The sequence below is a fragment of the Cupressus sempervirens genome, chromosome 1 (genome assembly GCF_028749045.1).
Source record: "Cupressus sempervirens isolate cs-2001-9-10 chromosome 1, ASM2874904v1, whole genome shotgun sequence".
Lineage (NCBI taxonomy): Eukaryota > Viridiplantae > Streptophyta > Pinopsida > Cupressales > Cupressaceae > Cupressus > Cupressus sempervirens.
The window spans coordinates 635821148-635834995 of record NC_143118.1 but is presented as its reverse complement, the minus strand read 5'-3'; the positions used below and the strand labels follow the sequence as shown (position 1 = coordinate 635834995).

The 13848-nt window shown below is 33.8% G+C and overlaps 1 protein-coding gene across 3 annotated transcripts in view; it reads right to left on the bottom strand.

The window, feature by feature from the left end:
- LOC149579535 (lipid phosphate phosphatase 2-like) overlaps positions 1-13848 on the bottom strand; it is an 80358-nt gene that overhangs the window by 16801 nt on the left and 49709 nt on the right. For all 3 annotated transcript variants that reach the window (XM_089833697.1, XM_089833703.1, XM_089833707.1), the window contains 2 exons: positions 7888-8076; positions 7713-7772 (listed from right to left, as the gene is read on the bottom strand). In XM_089833697.1, coding sequence (XP_089689823.1) covers positions 7713-7772; positions 7888-8076 — 249 coding nt within the window. The remainder of the gene's footprint in view (positions 1-7712; positions 7773-7887; positions 8077-13848) is intronic.

Genomic DNA, 13848 nt, shown 5'->3' with positions numbered 1-13848 from the left:
TCTACTAATTTCAATGGTTCTCTACCCAAGGACATAAACTCTATAGCCTTTGGAAGATTCATTGTATCTACAAATATACCTTTCTTTCCAGATGCTTCTAGTTTAGTTCTCTTTTCTTTGGGAATGTGAATACATACAGGACATCCAAATGTTCTTAAATGACTTAAGTCTAGTTTATTTACAGTAAACTTCTTCAAGAGTTATGTTCTCTAAGATTGAGTGAGGACATCTATTTTGAATGTAAACTGCGATGTTGGAAGCTTCAGCCCAAAATGATATGTAAATATTTTGGTCATGCATCATGGTTTTGGCTGATTCTATTATAGATCTATTGTTCCTTTCTACAACTTCAATTTGTTGAGGATTATATGACATAGAAAACTCCCTATTAATCCCAACAGAGGTGCAAAATTCTTTGAAGTTTCATAAATGAATTCACCCCCATTATCAGATCTTAGGGTTCTGATTTTCTTCCCAAATTGATTTTCAACTAGAGCCTTGAATTCTTTGAATTTAGATAATACTTCACTTGACTCCTTAATTTTTAAAAAGTAAATCCAAGTTTTCTAGAGAAATCATCTATAAAATTGCATAGTAAAGACACCCATTTAGAGAAGGGACTGACATAGGACCACACATGTTAGTATGAATAAGTTCAAGTATTGTTTTGGATTTATGTTCACTTTTGAGAAAAGATCCTTTGGTGTTTCCTCCTAAGGCGCATCCTTTACTTATTCCAGCATGATCAGCTTTGAGGCTAGGTAAGCCTATTACAATTTTTTCTATAGATGGCAAGGCATGAAAATGAAGATGGCCTAGCCTTCTATCCCTGATTTCATTAGATTTTGTAATTTCATGATTCAAGACTAGATTTTGATGGTTACAAAGATTACACAAGCTTCCATCTCTAAGTCCAATGGTGATAGCATTCTTGATGTTGCAGTTCTTGGGCTAGGATAAAACTTTATCTTCTTGAAATGCAATGTGATACCCTTGATTTACAAAGCCAGATATTGAAACTAAGTTTCTTTTTATGTCAAGTACAAATAATTTTTATGTCAGGTACAAATAATACATTCTTTAGCTGAATAGTGATTCTTATTTTTAGTTCTATAGAGCGAGATCCAATTCCTTTTACTGGATATGTAGAATTATCCACAATAGTTACTTTTTTAGAGGAGTAATCTTCAAATATTTTGAATTTGTCTAAAAATCCTGTTATATGACGAGATGCCCCACTGTCTATTATCCATGTATTTTTGTTGGAGTTTAGTTCACTTGAGAGGGCTAAATAGAATGCTAAATTTTCATCCTTGACTTCTGCTAGTGCAGCTTGAATTTTCTTTCGTTCTGCGCAGACTTTGTAAGTGTGACCAAATTTATCACATTTGTAACAATGTACTTTGGACCAATCTCTTTTCTTGTATGATTGGTTTCATTTTCCTCTTTTCCACTTGAATTGACCCTTCTTTCCCTTGTTGTTCGAATTAGTTTGCAGAGCTTGAATTTCTCCCTCTTGATATGTACTGATTCCTCTTGAGATTAGTCTCAACTCCTCGAGTGCATTCATTTTTTACTTGCTCAAAATTTGGTAGTTCAGGTTGAGAGCTCAATCCACCGATAAAGGTAAACCTTTTAGAGCAATTAAGTACAGTTCTTTATTATCTACTTGATTTCCAATGATGGCAAGTTGATCTTTTAATTCTGCAATTCTTAAAAAATATGATGTAATAGACTCTCCATTGTTCATTTTGATGTATAGAAGTTGTTGCTTCAATGTTAGCAGTCTATTGGTATTATTAATTTCGAATGTATTTTTAATAGTGGTGAACATCTCATATGCTGTTTTGAGACTTGATAATGATGGGAGTATATGATCTTTGATGCAATCTATAATAATCTTCATAGCTTTATTATTATGTCTTCTCCAAGTCGTTTTGTCAGGATCACTTTCAGGTGTTGACTTATTTTCTTCTATGTATCCTTCTAATTCCATTTCTCGAAGGATAATCATTATTCGTGTTTTCCATGATGCAAAGTTGGAGGCACCTTAAGTCTATCTTCTAGTCTTACAAGATTCACCATAGTTGCCAATTTGAGATAATTTAATGAATCTGAGATGTAATTGAACTGAATGTTTTAGTCTATCAGTTAGGCTCTGATACCATGTGAAAGTAATTAGGACCTCTGATAGAATAAAATATGTATATCAGATTTACTATCAATACTTAGTAGTATGTCAGATATGATCAGAATAAGAAATGTCTGATTTAATATCAGACTTAAATCTGTATATAGACTGATAACAACAAACTTAGAAATCTTCCAAATTAAGGTCTGATTGCTGCTGCGGATACTTGAGATTGTGTTTTTGTTATATCACTTTCTCCCAGAAGCGTCAGCCTTTTTATATGAGAGAATAAGTTAAGTTCTCGTAAAGACATAACTCTACGTGGCCTATGGCCACGCTATGACCACGTAGGGTCATGTCCCTATGTGGATGTAATCCATATTTCTTATAACTAAACACACGTAGGTAATGCTTAGTTAGTGGTTGCAGACTACATACTGCTACTTGATCGCAGATAACATGCTGCCCGATAACTTTAAGGAAATATGATTTGATTATTATTATGAATATATATATATATATATATATATATATATAATGATGATAATAGGTAATAGATATATATAAACATTTGATTGTGTGTATATATATATATATATTACCAATTTGCTTCAATTCGACTGAAGCTATACTTTAACACTTGGTACAATATGAAAGGCAATATTTTATATGAGCAAGCTACAAGTTACAGTATTATCACATTGACATATCCAAATGGTGGTTATACAAGATATGGAAGTCTTCCGATGTTATGTTGACTGATTCATTAATGGTTACACAGGTTCATTGATCTGTTAAAGATTTGATAATCATTGCTTATCATTAGCAAGTAGTCTTGTCTCACCATTTTGCCTGAAAAGTCACTATGGATAAAAATAGCTCATACTATTATATGGTTCAATCTTTGTCTCATTAATATATGACTATGAACAGTAGTGGCAAAATGAAACTTAATTATGTGAAGATAGTGTCAACTTTGAGACAAAGGATAAAGAGCATATTTAATGGAGATAGATCATATAATTGAAAATGATTGGCATTTCAGATCATCCATACATAAGGTCTAAGACTTTATATGAAATATTGCATTGCGAGTCTGATCTTGAACTATGTGTAAAACAATGTCCGTAGAATAACACAAACTAATGTGTGAAAGTATTAAAAAGCTCAAGCATGTGTAGCTGGCACAAATTATGCCAGAAGTTCTTCTTAGAAAAAGGAGTATAATGTGATTAGAAGATAATCAGAAGAAAATTCAGTTTAGCTCCAGTTCTGATTATGGTATGTATTCAACATTGATTTTCACCATTAGGACAACTCTGTGGCAGATGTATATAACATTTTTTTCCAAAACTTTATGATGTTATTGTTGACATATATTATCATATTGATCCAAAGGCATATGTGCATCGATTATTGTTGCTTTAGGTGTTGGTACACTGATTCCTGCTATCACATATATTGTTGATGGATTTGACTCTTAGTACATGATATTTGATGGGCAGACAGGTTTATGCTGACAATTATATGGTTCCATGTGCTTATGTACTTTACTTTTGATTGGCACTAGATGTTTTGGTGATAGGATTGACAGATATTCTTCTGGTTGATTCACTATTTTGTGGTTTTGATACTCATATGGTGCTTACATTTTTGCATGTGATCACATTGATCCATGTATCAATTATCACTTACTTGTGGTTGATGTTCATAATGCTCTTCAAGCACTCAACTCACATTCTTTATGAGAGAGTCCTACTGGCTATTTTCTCTATCCTACAACATTGGTTCCAAAAGAGTGATTATCTTGGATATCATTGGGACACAGTGATTACTTTGGTTGTTCACAGATTATGGTTGCGGTAATCACCTTGACTTCAGACTTTGATATTCAGTCAACATTTTTTGTATAATTAGTTGGGAGTCATCTTTCTTGCCTGATTTGAAATTTCAGTATTCAAAATGGGGAAGCTAGATTTCATTGTCCTATCTAGGTTCTTAATCCTAGATTTAGATTCTCTTAAAGTGGTTATGTAGTGAACTTGGTTACATGTTGGTTATAACAGTGTGCATTATGATGATATTGCCCCTGTTCATCTCAGTTTTTTATTCTATGGTGCTATTTGTCAATGACGGTTCACAATCTGCTGCTGTTAAATCGTTTCTCACTAATCATTCTTGTTGATTTTCCTTGATGCAAAATAGGGGAGAAAAGAATTTGCATTGCTTTGCTATTTGAATCAGTTTCCAAATCAGATCAGTGATTCAGTTTCAGTTTCAGTTTCAGTTGTGTGTTCAGTGGTCTTAGTTGTTTCAGTGGATATCAGTGTGTTTAGTGATCAGTGGATTGACAATGCTATTCTTGGTTACAGGTTTTGACAGTGCATTGATGGTTTTTAACAGTGCTATATGGTTACATGTTATATCAAAATGTACAGGTACAGGTAGTAATGCACAGGTGTACTTGGCATTTCATAGTATTTCCGTTATAAATGGTTGGCAATTCATTTATACATCATAATCACTATTTTCAATGTAAATGAATGTTTATGTTTATCATGTATGCAAATACATATATGTTCAAATTATTTTTATATACTTACTTGGATGTGTGATTATCAGTTCTGAAACATCCATTTATATTTGCTCATTTTGTGATGTATGAATTAAAGCAAATGATTTTGCCGTCAAGGACAATGGGGGAGTTTGTTAAATGTTTGTCCTTGATGCAAATTTGTGTTAAAATAATACACAATCAGTTTATTAATGTCAAGGTGGCAACATGCAGTGGAAGTTTGAAAAAGTCAACTGACTTGTTTTATTTTATTGACATCTTTTACACCAGACATAATATTGTGATCTTTGACAACTGAAATAATGTTGTGGTTATTTGTTTCATTTAATACTTCTACCTCATAATAACTGTGAGTTTGAACTTGGGTTAGAAGTTTAAACTTGGGATAGAACAATGCTTTTGAAACATGACCATCACAAAGCCACCTGGCAAAGATGTATGGTGGATGTCAAATATCATTAAAATTGGTTAAGGGCATTCTTGAAAAGAATGCGTAAAAGATGTTTTTGATGTTTTTATTCTGTTTCTTCAAATCCATACTGATGCCACCATGAATATGAGCTTGTAAATCTTTGAAGTTTTCTGATGCAGAACATATTATGGGTTTTTCGTATGTATATCAATAAGACGGTCTGATTCTAATGATGCCATTTTTGCAGCAGTTTGGTTAAGTTTTTCTTGTGACAAATTTTCACAGAAGTTTTGTTTGTTTCTCATATTCTACGGCTGCTTCATATCACAGTCCTAATGCAAGATAAATTTTCTTGTGTTTGTGAAATTTGTGTTGGCTTGAGTAAAACTTCTGAAGAAAGTGAAAAGCTTCATCAAAGAGAGGGTTCTTCTTTTAATCTACTAAATGACAACATTAACAGAGGTATTTGTGTTTCTTCATACATATCAGGTATGCACAAGGTTTCTTTTCTAATACAAGCTGCAGGAAAAATATGTCTTTTCGTATTTTTGGACAAAAAGGAATTTCACCTGTGAGTTTGAAAGAAGGTTTGAGAAAAGTGAAAAGTTCTTTACAATCTTTAAAATGAATTAGAAAGAAAATTCCTTTTTGTTCTCAACCAAAATGTGAAGATGTCTTCATCGTCTCTATTGAAAGATTTGAAAGAGTTTTCAGTTTTGGATTTATGACACAGTCATTCTTATTGAAACAGAGCATAAAGTTTGTTTTAAAATGTGATAAAAACATGAAACAAATTTGACAGTTTAAAAAGATCGTTTTATAACTAGTAAAAGAAAGTTTTCTTTTATAACTGTCAATACTTATGAAGAAAGGAAATTGATGAAAAAGTTGAAGGCATAAAAGTTTGTTTTTTAAGAGCTGAAATTATGCAAAGATACATTGCGAAATCTTGTGTCAATTTATATGAAAAACAGGTGCTTGGTTTACCTAAAACTGTATGGACAAAATGAACAGTTGCAGTTGACAGGTTCTTGACATTCAGTTTCTCAATCTGAAATATGCAAAATCATTGCAGAATTGATAATGGCTTATGTTTTGTTCATTACCTGAACAGAGGTTTGTTTCTACGGTTCAGTTTTTTTATAACAACCGTACTTGACATTTTTCTGGACTTACAGTTGAACTGATCAATTATTCAAACCTATAACAGTTACAAGTTGATGTAACTGTACATGAGCAGTGATTGTAATAACCTAAAATACATCACTATATGAGGGAGCATGAGTGTGTGTCAAATAGAGAAGAGATGAAATAGTGAAAGGCACATTTGTACTTTCTGGTATACAGAGTATGTGTTCTGATTTGAAAGGAAAATAACAAGGTTATCTATTTGTAGGTGTATGAATTCTTAAGCATGCATTTATGTATATGTAATCTGTGAAAGATACATTGTAAAAAGGAAGAGGAGTTGTAGCTCCTTTGCGGTTGTAGCTGCAGAATGATGTAAAGGGTTGAAGCCCTAAGCAGTTGAAGCTGCTATTGTAAAGTGAAAAGTTGTTGCTCAATAAAGATGACAGGTTTCAACAGAGTGGTTTTTTCCCTATGAGAAAACCATATGGTTTTGAGGGTTTCCCACTCAGCACAAGATTTATGTGTTATGTGATTCTTCCTTTTGACTCATGTGCCATCATATCATGATGTTCTACTTATTTATGTGCCTCTAATACTTTCAGATAGTTCTAAAATTACACGTTCAAACAGATTGTCATGTTGTATCAGCACATGTTTTGCATCATCATCTTCCTATATTGTATTTCAAGTACATTCACTATTCAAAATTGCTTAGCGTAAGTTGTTCTAAGTTTGGTCATGATTGATTGGATGATTACCTTCATTTTTAGTCAAGTAGTATATATGCGTAAACAATTCATCATTCCTTGTTTGTGGAACACAGCAGTTTCTAAAGTTGTAAAGTCTTATGTTTGAAATTAATTTACTCGCTCTGATTCACCCCCAAACCCCCCAACACACACACCCCCCCCCCCCCCCCCAAAGTAAATCCACTTACAACATCCATGACATCACATTTGATTGACTGTCATCAGCACATAAGAAAATTTTAAAGGTCCATAATGACAATGGTTTCTGGATATGCCAGTGACTGTCCGTCAAATTTCTAAGCCCCATAAACTATTAAACTTTGACAGAGTTGGGGCCTGGACTTATGGTAATATTCATTGAAAAAGATTAAAAAATTGCAAGTGTATCTACTATCAAGCTATCACATTCTGTTTCAGAAGGCTTGTATATTTATTCTATTTATCGACTGTAGTTTTTAAGCATTTGCTGCTCCGTCCTACGTTGTACTAATCATCTCATAAGCAGTTGAGCAAGTCTTACATACTGATGTGCATTAATATCATAATGAACATTTTTCTTACAAGCAATAACAGTAAAGAAAATCCTGGATTACATTTTTAATTCCCTTAAAGTAAGCATGTGCTTTGACATGCTAACGACAATCAATTGATAAAACGAAAAAATAGATAATGAGAATGTGTACCCAAATAAAAATAGACAGAAAGGAACCTCACCATTTGATTCATATGGTGCTGGAAAGAACTGCCGATAACATAGTGTTGCAACAACCATGCCTGAGAAGCAAGTGATTTCAAAGAATATATATTATATAATGCAAGGTTTGGAAAAAAAATGTCTAAGAATACATGACAAATAAATTATATGATGGCCAAGACAAAGAATGCCAACCTAAAAGACCTCCTGCAAACACATCTTGCCAGTGATGCCAGTAATCATCTACTCTTGACACACCAACCAGGGCAGCTGCTAATAGTGGAAGGAAAATGATGCAGAGTTTGGAGGCATGACCTTTTCTGTCAAACAAATTAATTTTTCCAGCAAGGTACCATGATAAAAATCCTAAACCTGCAAATGACCCTGCAATATGAAATAAAATGCCAAGAAATATTAAATTGGTGTATTTAACAAGAAATCCAAAAGCAGAACCAAATTTTAAAAAGAAATCACCCAGTTAACTCCAGGAAAGTATCCCATGTTTTCACAATGAATCTATTAAGCAAGAACGCACTTTAAGTAGTACTTTCAAACTAAACACCATGAGAAAACAGCAAATGTAAAAAAAACAAATTAATTAATTACAAAATCAGTAGCCGAAGCATGATAAAATTTCAAATAATGATTCCAAAAGCAAGACATAATTTGAAGTAGCAGTTTCAAACTACAATAATTCATACAGAAAAAATGGAATGTGTTATATTTATATTCTTCTAATTAGAACAATTCAATTTATGTGTTTAAATTGAGGAAACTGTTTCAACATCAAGATATTGAATAACAGAATAGTTCTCACAGAATTTAAATGCGAATATTATTCGTCCAGTAGCTTCAATGTGTTTTCACAGTCTACCAGTAAAATTAGATTAAACAGTATAGCAAGCCCCTTGTAAACACAAGCGAAACAAACTAAATAACAATATCAGAACTTAATACACTTTTCGTTTCTGTGTTCATGATTTTGGGGTGGTCCTCTGGGGGTCATTTTGCTTTGTCCAATCCTTGATAGATTTTGTTACAATGGACTCAGAGCGAATCCTAAGATACTGGATGCATGCTAATGTATTGAATTTTCTGGGAAAGATTAAGAAAGCGCAAACTCAACAACATAAAATGTAACAATTATGCGACACAGAAGGAACACAATATTTACATGGAAACCCTTGCGGGAAAAAACATGACAAAATAATGCCTATATATAAAATCTTCTTACAACTTAGTGGGCACCAATCCATACGAGACACCAATTACCTCAGTATGTTGGCACCAACACCCACAGCTACGCACCAACTTACCAAGAGATACCAATCTCTACTAGAAATAATAGGTACCAGCCACTCAAAATTCTGCAAGAAGTCTATTTACAAATCTACTACAATATCACCCATAAATCTGCTATAATGTTTTCCTTTAAATTCAATCAAACACTTCTCACAATCCTTCACAAAATCTGCAAATATACTCCTTAAGATCTGTTCTTCATATACTTGTATCTGCCGGTGTATTAATGATATAACTCTTGTTCAAAGCATGCAGTTTATCTCTCAAGCAATGCTCTTTTTATATCTTCGAAAAATATACAGTTTCATTTAGCAACATATTTTTCCACATTTAAAAATAGACAACCTTGTTGTAAACTTCTAACCAACCCAATCTAATCAAATATCTTCATTGGGATATATCATTCAAGCTTGTGTGTTGTTCAAGTGGGATCTATCATTAGCTCATCAAATCACACCATCCTCACTTTTTTCTGAACATATTTCATTTCTCATATCGAGAATGTTATGTTCACTATGAATCAATTAATCATTGTATGGTTCATTCCACATGCTACTGACATCTGCTAATGAATAAATCTGATTTATACATGGCACGTCTGTTAAATTCTCTCTCTCTCTCTCTCTCTCTGTACCCTCAAGTGTTGTCTCTCTTTGAGTAATTCCTAACTCTCTCTCTGTCTCTTTCTACCCTCAAGTGTTGTCTCTCTTTGAGTAATTCCTCTCTCTCTCTCTCTCTCTCTCTCTCTCTCTCTCTCTCTCTCTCTCTCTCTCTCTTCCATATGATATAATATAATCTTCTCCCATTTTATTAACACCCTCTATATCTACCTATCTTCATGCCTCTTCATGAATAGAGACATCTCTTTGAGTACAGATGTGACCTTATCATAAGGCATCACTTTTTTTAACAAATTATTTATATTGATTGCCCTTTTTAAAAAATGCTTCTATTTTTTGTCAAATCAGTCTGATTATATATCTTCTTAAATTCAAATAATCTTCATTGCTAGACTCGTTTTATTTTCGATTCATCTTCTATAAATACCATTGCATGGTCTTACGAAGAGAGGTGTCTTATTCAAGGGAGACATCCTTTGTTAACTAATGCTGCCTTTAAAGTTAAAAGGTCACTCCATTAATAAGATTGCTCCTCTATATCACTGAAAGAACTCGGGCAATAATATCTATATTAACTTGGCCAATTGTGTGCCAAACAAAACGTGGTCCACCCAGAAATGGAATAAGCATCAAAATCATTAAACATTGTTCAACCTTCTATCTTATATAGTCCCAAGTTCATCATATCTTTCATTTTGTAATAAGTATTCTTATCATTTTTTGACTTTGCCGATATCACTAACATCCCCGTTTTGTATCCCTCTCTATTATTTACTTCAAACTGCCATCACTAACAGAAAGTCAGCTATAGCTACAACCACATTGTTCAACGATATATAACTTCCGAAGGATTAATAATATTGCCAAATGACTTGAATATTTTATGGCTATGTCTATCATGCACATTGGATGCAAATATACTTGTGCTTTTGATTTCTAGCATTACCATACAAGTTATCCAAAAGTATTCTCCAATAAGGATTGACTACAATTTCCCTCAAAGTATTTTGTTTAATATCAATGACAATCAATTTGAACATCGTGGACCAAAGAATGGACCAAAAGATATTCAAAAAGCTATTGCCCTTGTTGAAATACAAATTTCAATCACATTCTAAAAGATATCATCGATGCTCTCTAAGGAGAAGCTCTTCCTAAGGGTGTCTAATACATAGTTGAAAAACTAAACAACTTATCGCCAAGGTCCAAAAAAAGGGCAAAAAACCAGATACTACTCGACAACTTATTGGCAAAAAAATTAGCAACTTAAAAAAATGCTTAAATTTAACAAGAAATACATCTTTTGCAAAATTCAACAAGGAGATGAATCTAATTAGTCGGTAAATGAGTAAACAAAAGAAGAAAGCTAAGTCTTCATATATTTAAATACAGTTGGGATTCAGAATGGCACCCCCATGTGGAATGTTGATGGCTAGCAACCTGATAGTCTAAAGCATAATTAAAATAGCAAATTATCTTTCTAAAACTATAAGTAAATACAACATCAAAATAGTCTACATCTTCCTCTTCACCTTCCCTGCAGCTCTAGTAAAAACTACATGAGGGGTAGGAGATCTGGTCCTAGAACTCTGATGTTGTTGTGCCTCCTCCCTCTGCACAGCTGGTTGTGACTCGATCTCCATCCTAAATGTAGCTAGTGTTGGCTCTGGCATTGACTCCTCATTGTCCTCCACCTCCTCATCCTCCTCAATGTCATCCAATCTCATTGAGAATCCACCCTCCTTTGTAGCTGCCTCTTCAAATTGTAGATCTCATCCTCTATAAATAATGCAAGTTGCTTCTATGATGTCCAATCACAATAAGAATCAATGTCATCCAAACCAAGTGGACCAATTGGTGTTTTCTCTACCTTCATTGTGTGCAGCTAAAGGTTATATTGCACAAATAGAAAGTCATTGAGGTGTTTCCGCACAAATTAGTTCTCTTCTTCATGTAGATGGCCTTGAACAAGCTCCAATTGTACTCACAACCAAATGAACTACAAGGCTAGCATAAAAGTCAAAGGCCAAGTCTTTGCAAATTTGGGACATTTCCACCCCCCATTTTGTTGCCAAGCATCTACGAAATAAAATATCAAAGAATTAGAAAGCAATGTGAAAAATATTTTAATTTTCATCTACTTATCATGCATCTGAAAGACTCCAAAACTCCAAATATTATGCCAAGAGTTAATAGTGTTTCTTCCTCCTTTTGCCATGCCTAAAGAAATTAGTTTGCCTCTTGCATTCTCGTACATCTCAGAATAAATGAGGTCTCTCACCTCAACCTCAAGTATCATCCTTTGTATACATCTACTGAAGCCCTTCTTGACCTCTCGTTCAGAATCCGAGTAGGGTAATGCAAATACAAAACAACAGTTGAGGAAGTACCTGCAACATGAATGAGTTGGAAGAATAATATTTCCACCTCCTATTAATAATTTGTCATATGGGGTCGAATTTGAGGTTGTCCACCTTGTAAAATATTTCAATAGCCTCCTTGGCCCTATCCATAGCCTCATAGAGATATCCCACTGGGGTTTAATGCCCATCAATCAAGTGGAGAACTCTAAACAAGGGCTCTATCACCTACAATTGAGAAGTACAAAAAAATTGATCATTAAAGTTACAAATTATAAATGAAAGACTTGAATACACAAAAATCAAATATTCAATACTTTCACCATCATATGCAATACTTTCACCATCAAGCTTCTTCGAATAACTTGAGTGTAACCATGCTTAACTCCCAAAGATTAAAGAAGTAAGAATACCTTTGCAACATTAAGAAAATTAGTGCAAACCTTGTGACTCCTACTCTTACCAACTCCATCCCTTGGGTGCATTCTCTCATCGAGCGAAGAACCCAAGGGTGATTGTAGATGTATTTTTTTATTTTTCTTGCATCTTCTACAACCGGTCTCACCCAATATAGTTTTTTTTTGTCCTACAAAAGAAGGCCAAGGACATACGTTGCACAAGGAGTCTAAAAAAGTGTACTATCTTTGTCTTCGAGGATCCTATCCATTGCCTTATGTGACTGCATTATCAGTTATGATTTGCATCACATTCCCACCTCCATTATAACTTGCTCTAAATTTAGAGCCAAAGTTTCAATAGTTTGCACCTTGTTAGAGGCTCCACGGATTTCCTTGTGAGAAACCAAAAAATTAATGGTCTGATTTTTGGTATTCGTACATCCATCCACCACTTCTTTTGCCCTAGAAATTGCATGTGTGAGCAACCTACAAGTATGAAACAAAATTAACATTGTTTTAAGCACACAATTTTGATTTAAAAAATATCTTATATTAAACAAAAAATAAGTCACTGTCATAGATATAAAGGAACGTAAATTTAGTCTACACTCTAAAAATCAGCATTTAACATAAGCTATCGAGATTCAAAACTAACTTAAAACATTTTTAAACTAAAACAAGTGAACTAACCTCCCATCGAAGTTTGCACGAGGTGTCTTGTAGCCGTTCCATGCTAGTCATTTTGCTAACCAACTTTAGCCAATATGGACTTTCTCTAACATTGAAAGGAATGTTGTTTAAGTACAAAAAGTCGGCACAAGCAATGTCCACTTGCCAATGCACATCCCTCTTCCACCTAATTCATTCCAATGATGGTTGTACTCCAGGTGTATTTTTGTGCACAAAAAATCTATCTATAGAAGACAACTGTTGTGTTGATGGTGGTGTTGTATTAGAAGAAGCAAAAGTGGTGGCCCAAGGGATGTTAGATTTGTAGATAAGTGTACCCAAAGAGAACCCGCTATGCCCTCAAGTGTTGTTTCTTCTTCATCAAAGTTGAGTGAAATACTTTGTGATTCAATAATGCCCACCCTCATGACTAGTTTTACCTTTTCAATTCGCAATATTTTCTCTTCTTGGCCAGTAAACAAGGCATTCATTTCTCTTTTCATTTATTTTGTGATCTTCTCACAAAACCTCGTTGCATGCTTTGTGCTGCCGACAAGGTGGTAGTTCAAGCGGTAAATGCCTCTATTAATTAGTTTCTTATACTCAATACAAATTACCAAATTAGGTTTCCGTCCTTCAAAGGCATACTTCCAAGCTATATCTCTAGCCCCTTTAGGATGTGTCCCTGCATATCTAGAGGGGCATGCATCTATTGAGTGAAATATCCCAAACCGGATATTTACTCGTTCTTACCCAGCATACATTCAGAACTTAAAAATATGCAAATGTAATACGATACAACAAAAA